The sequence below is a fragment of the Vipera ursinii genome (assembly GCF_947247035.1).
Source record: "Vipera ursinii genome assembly, chromosome: 3".
Lineage (NCBI taxonomy): Eukaryota > Metazoa > Chordata > Lepidosauria > Squamata > Viperidae > Vipera > Vipera ursinii.
This window is the reverse complement of record NC_139516.1, coordinates 124147412-124153411: the sequence shown is the minus strand read 5'-3', so window position 1 is coordinate 124153411 and position 6000 is coordinate 124147412. Positions and strand designations below refer to the sequence as shown.

Here is a 6000-nt window from a genome sequence, read left to right as displayed (position 1 = left end):
AGTGAATGTGTTCTTCCTGTCATTTTGGTTTATTAAATTCAATAGTCTCTTTCAGACACACAACGTGGCAGTAAATTACCAATTGTTATCAACAACATAAATGCCTACACTTGGAAGGAGATATTTGCCAGACTACTATCAGACATAGTTATTCAGTCTTGTTAATGGTTCTTTGCTTGCTTTCTTTTCCCTTTTTCTTTTCCATTTAAAAGGTCTTTATGTAACAGGTTTACTATCAGCATCATTTTTCCTCCATGCTAGTTAATTACTATCAGTGAATGTTTCAAATTTCCCTGCTTTAAGGGGCATATGATAAAGTCATTATGATAATACTGACAGAGATAATAATGTACAATTCTCTCTAGATACAGATTTATGAGATGAAGTAGACTGATAGGAGAACCATTATTGGGCAGCAATTTCCTGTATTACAGTTATCAGGTTCCCCCAACATTTTCTGCTACTTCAACAATGCTATTATAATAATACCGAATAGGAGCTCTGGAGCAATCTTTGGTGCCATCTGCAGTATGTTGCCTGGAATTTCAAACTGCTACAAATAAAAAAAAACCATTAATTAAATGTTCTTTGTGTTTTCTTACTTTATCTGTTTCATTTGTCTCTCCCACCAGAGGCAAAAACATTAAAACAAACAAAATTTTACTATTGCAATTTCTGAATTTTTCTATTTACTAATATTTTTTTCACCTTGAAACACACATGCAGATCTTGCAAATGCTTTAATGAACTGAAAAGTAATGCCCCATGCATGCTTTCAAGCACTGAGAAGCTACATCATTGTTTTCTTGCCATTATGATATGTTATAGATGCCACTGCCTGTGGGAAACCATAGAGCAATAGCCTGGGTATCAACTAGCCCCTAGCACAATTTTCTAAATGTGACCAAATAGAAGGGAATAGACACACTCTCAAACAGTGTTTCTGGGTCCTATCCGCCAAACATTCCAAAAGCAAATCATTGTCGTGTCAAAGCATGCTGAGTGGTCCTGGAAAATTAGTGGGGCACATTGTTCTGTATTATTATTATTTTTACTATGAGTAATGTGTTGCTTCTTATTGGAAACTGGAATGTCAAAGAAATAAACTTGAGAAGGAAAACAGTTGTACTGTATAGCCTAGGAAATTGAAACGAAGCAGGAGAACAACTTACACATTTCTGTCAAATCCATTATTTCTATATTGCTAACACAGTTTCTCAACAATCAAAAGGATACCTATATACACGGATAAACACAGAAGTCAAACTGACTATATTATTGGTACAAGGAAGTAGAAGAATTCAATTGTAACACCAAAGATGGAGGCAGGGGCTAACTCTACAACAGATTGTGCACTATTCACGTGCAAGTTCTAGGTTGAGCTACAATGGAAGAAGAAAGCCTGACTGTTTTCATATTGCAATGTTGAGCACATCTATTGTTGTGATTCAGGGTCAGCCTGTGGGTTCGGCAGTTGGGTCGGATGACTCAGAGGAGGAGGAGGGGGGTGTTGAAGAGCTTGCTGATGATGGCCTTGAGGCTCCGCAGAGCCCTCAGCCAGGCCCCTCCCACCTGGTCACGACGGAGACCCAGCTGTGTGAGCCTGACAGCGTGGATGAAGATGACCCACAGCTGGCCCTGTTCAAGGACACCTGACACAGGAGGCAGTCAATCAGGAGTAAACAGAGGAAGGCAATGGGGCACCTCGGAAGGAGGCAGAGAGAAGCCACGCCCTGAACTGTATAAAAGGGGAATGCGTGAGAGGGCTGGTTTGCTGAAGGCAACTGCTTGAATAGTTCCTGTTTCATAGCTCCTGTTTCATGGTTGGTGTCTTGTTTTGCTCTGTTTTATGTTAATAAATTTGGCAGGCTTTATTCCAGCCTCTTGCCGTTTGTAAAGGGGTTGTCCCTGCTTTTTCTGCAGGGCCGGTAGCAGGCTGGTACAGAACATCTATATACATCTATAAAACACTCATATCTATTTGTAATTTTCAATTGGGTGAAATAGTGCATCATAGGGCAACAAGTTTTGAAATGAACTAAATCACAGAATACCACCAAATCCATGACCCAGGACTACTGTGGAAATGAAATTCGAGAAGTTGTGGTCACTTTGCTGTTGCTTCAGTATCGCCATGCTGCCACAGTCAACAATAGTCACATCATGCTCATTTCCAACAGTCCCCAACAGGCAGATTTAGTTTTCGAAAATTAAGCCATCCTATGCTTTATTCTGAATATATACTCTTTTCCCCCAAGAAATACCTAGTATCTCTGATCATGTGCAAAGTATCATTCTTTTAGTTACCAATATTACCATGGTATCAGACTGATAACTGCTATGTGGCAAGGCATATCTGCCCAATTTTTATTTCCAGGCTAGCGTATCCAGATAATTTGTTTTTAAAAAATGAGGAATCATTGCACCAGAAGATATTATTGTATGTCAGATCTTAAAAACAAATGCACAATATACCCACCTTAAGAAATTTTTAAGTGAAGGTAAAAGAATGCAAAAATTTGTCTATAATTCAATAGTAAAAAAAAAAGGCTTGACAATCCTGGCAAAATTACATACATCAGATCATGAAGAGTTGGAAGTAGACTGAACAACTGAATAACAATTTAATAATTTTTTGTAACAAACCTTCAGTTTCCAAAATACATTGGTTTCTTCCAAAATTCCTAAACACAGCTTGAATCTTTGAATGGGTAGATTCACCTTATGATTAAGCATCTTACACTTATCAAGAAAACCAGTTATAAAGATATTGTAAAATATTCTGAAAGATGTGCATTTTCCCCCAGATCTTTTATTCTGCTAAAGGCAAAGTTTAAAGAGTTGGACTGGGCAATAACCTGACCATTTTTTAATTTAGCAAATTAAAAATAAGTTACAGAATACTTTTAACATCTAATTTACCAGGCAGTCAAAGAGCAACAAATTTCTGTAACTGTTGCCAACCTATGGGGCATACTATGGGTCCTTGATCATCGCAAAGTTCAATGATATGAGGCTTCCCAAGGGGTATCTCATATTATTTAGATCTCAGGATAGAAAAGGATCATGGTATGCCTGATTTCTAAAAATGTGCAAGATAGGGAAAAAAAACAAGGTTCAGGTGGTCAGAAGGACACAATCACAATTCACTTCTCGATTGCTAATTGCTAACTCAGGTGCAAGAAGTACAAATGCTCAGAAAGATAACGCCTAATTGGTCTTTAAAAAAAACACAGGTACCAATCAAGATAAATAAACTCTTCTCTTGATTCCAGCTGTTAGTCTTTATTCATCTAAGCAGTTTGCTGTGAACTATTGTGGTCCCAAAAACCAATGCAATATTTTTATAATGAAGAAGAGTTAGAGGAATCCTCTGATTCCTCTAATTCTTCTTCATTATAGAAATATTCTATGGTTTTATTGCAGCTTTCACATACAAGATGGAATTATTGGGAATGAAGCTGAAAAAACAAGGTGTGGGCAAAAATAAAAGACTCCACTATTTGTGGAATTCCTTTCAAATTTCTGGAAAAAATGCAAGTAGACTGGATTTGGAGACATTGGGTGTGAGTATTCTGGAAGCATGGCTTGTATCCACCCCTTAAATTCTTCCACAGAGTCATTTCAAAAGCCTTTCTTCAACATACCTTCAAATATATTATTTTGCTTGCACAAAATATATGCATTGCAATGTATGAATCCTCACAAGTTAAGGCAAATGTACATGCTCCAGGATAATGTTGCAGGGTCCAATCTGAGTCTGTCACAGGGACCACTTCAGAGAGAGAAGTTCCCTGAGGGTGGGCTCCAGCACAAACCAGAAAGTTTGAAAGTGTAAGGTTTTCCACTTAGCCTCACAATTGTCCCAGTGTTACTCAGGAATTTAAGAGCCAAAGAAACTCCTGGGCCGAGGTTTCAGCAAGCAGACAACTTTTATTTTGATCAAAATAGAGTTGGGTGACCTCATCTCTCTTCCTGGCTGACAGAGAGATGAAGGCAACAACCAGGAAAGATGTCTTCCACCTTTTATACCTTTCCAGAACAAAAAGATCAGGTCTTGGTACCAGGCATAAGATAGCACAAAAAATAATAATTCCTAGATGATGACTTATACACAGCAACCCAGGCTCCATCCGCAACTCCTCCCCCCCCTCCCTTTACCGTGCTCTTTTCATGTAATCAATCACCTGTACCTAAAGCATGAAACAGTTGCTTTTATATAACTAATTGCCCAATATAAAACACCTACAAAGCTGCTTGCACACAAACAAAGATCAATATTACTAATATCAAGCTTAAGCATAATAAATCCCTTCAAAAGAATAAACCTCTGGACACAGCGACTGACTCAGATTGGATCCTGTATGAATTACGCCTGTGATTTTGTTTTGCTAAGGGTGGCCCTACAGTTTCGGTTAAAACGTACTGTCTTGCTCTGTGCTTAATGAATGAATCCAAAGCAAAATCTGTAAATCAGTTCAGAATGGGTATTACCACAGTATCTTTATTAGGCCAATCCAAAGATCACAAAACATTTGCAAGGTATTGAGATCCCCGAACTCTTCATCAAGCACGGGGAGTTTTAAAAAATGCTGAGAGCAAGGAGAGAGGAAGGGGAAAAAAACTGCACCGTTGATATCCGTATCTAACGCGCAGTCTTCCATGCCTGCTCGGGTTTCGTCTCTGCTTTTCGTTTGAAATTATTTCTCCTCCTCTAGATTGCCTCGGTATTCTTTGTCCCCTTCGCACCCCTCGTAGCAGAACATGACGTCTGTCGCTACTGGCTTTTTGTAGACTCAGGTTCCCGTTCAGATATGGTTAAAAAGTTCGCTTTTGTTTGATGCAGTTCCAGATTTCTCTTATTCTTGGCTGGAAATTGCACCTGACCCTCGAGAAGCATGGCAAGAGTCATATTCCCAAACATAGGGAACTTTAAAATTTAAAAATTACATTTACATGTGATTATAATTAAATGCAAAAGTTAAATTTTCTTCGCTGGTCGTATTTCCATCCTGCTATCCGTTTGCAAAAACCAGCATGATCTGCAAGCTGCGAGAGTTTGCCACTTAGTAGAAACCCCCACTAACACCACCCATTGTGAAAACCCGCGTCTTACATTCAGCCCTAGATTTGAGAAAGAGAAAGTCAAGGTTGCATTGGAAGGCTGGGAGTTGCAGTCCGCCGATTTGGCTGCAGGCACTTTTTTTCTTCCCCTTTTTCTCAGGCACTGCGCGGAACAGCTAATCGCAGCGGCGCGAAGGGTCTTTCTTCCCTCTTGCGTCGCACTGGCTTTTCGGGGAGGTTTCGCTACAATATTCTTGCTGGTACCGCCGTTGCCGTCACCGCCCGAGGCTTGCGACGGATGGGCCGCTTGCGCTGCATTGGCAATCATGATGCCCGGGGAGACCCCGCCGGCGGCCAACATGGCAGCGATCGCGGCGGCCACGGCCTGCGACAACTGCGGAACCCTTCAGCAGGTAGAGCTCTTAATTTGACTTTGCCTTTTGCAGCCCGTCGTGCTGGGGGCGTATTTACCGAATGGGGCAGACCTGGTTTAAGACGGCCTTATTCAGGGGTCTTCAAACTTGGCCCTTTTATGACTTGTGGACTTCAACTCCCAGAATTCCTCAGGCAGCTTTGCTGGCTGAGGAATTCTGGGAGTTGAAGTCCACAAGTCATAAAAGGGCCAAGTTTGAAGACCCCTGGCCTTATTGAATGAATACTCTAAAATGGTATTTTAGGGCAGTGTTTCCCAACCTTAGCCATTTTAAGATGTGTACACTTCAACTCCCAGAATACCTCAGCCAGCATTACTGGCTGGGGTATTCTAGGAGTTGAAGTCCACTCATCTTAAAATGGCTAAGGTTGGGAAACACTGTTTTAGGGAAGGAGTGAAGTGCGCGGGGAGCAAATTCATGTGATGAATGATTTGGTTTTCCTGGGCTCCCTTGAAGTTCCCAAACACCTTTGCATCCTCCAGCCTGGGGCCAGCTGTCCACT

The 6000-nt window shown here is 40.6% G+C and overlaps 1 protein-coding gene across 1 annotated transcript in view; it reads left to right on the top strand.

Moving 5' to 3' along the window:
* Positions 1–4516: 4516 nt before the first annotated feature.
* Positions 4517–6000, top strand: part of ICE1 (interactor of little elongation complex ELL subunit 1) — a 46729-nt gene continuing 45245 nt past the window's right edge. The window contains exon 1 of the mRNA XM_083359119.1: positions 4517–5477. Within this exon, the coding sequence (XP_083215245.1) occupies positions 5391–5477 (87 nt within the window). The 5' untranslated portion in view covers positions 4517–5390. The remainder of the gene's footprint in view (positions 5478–6000) is intronic.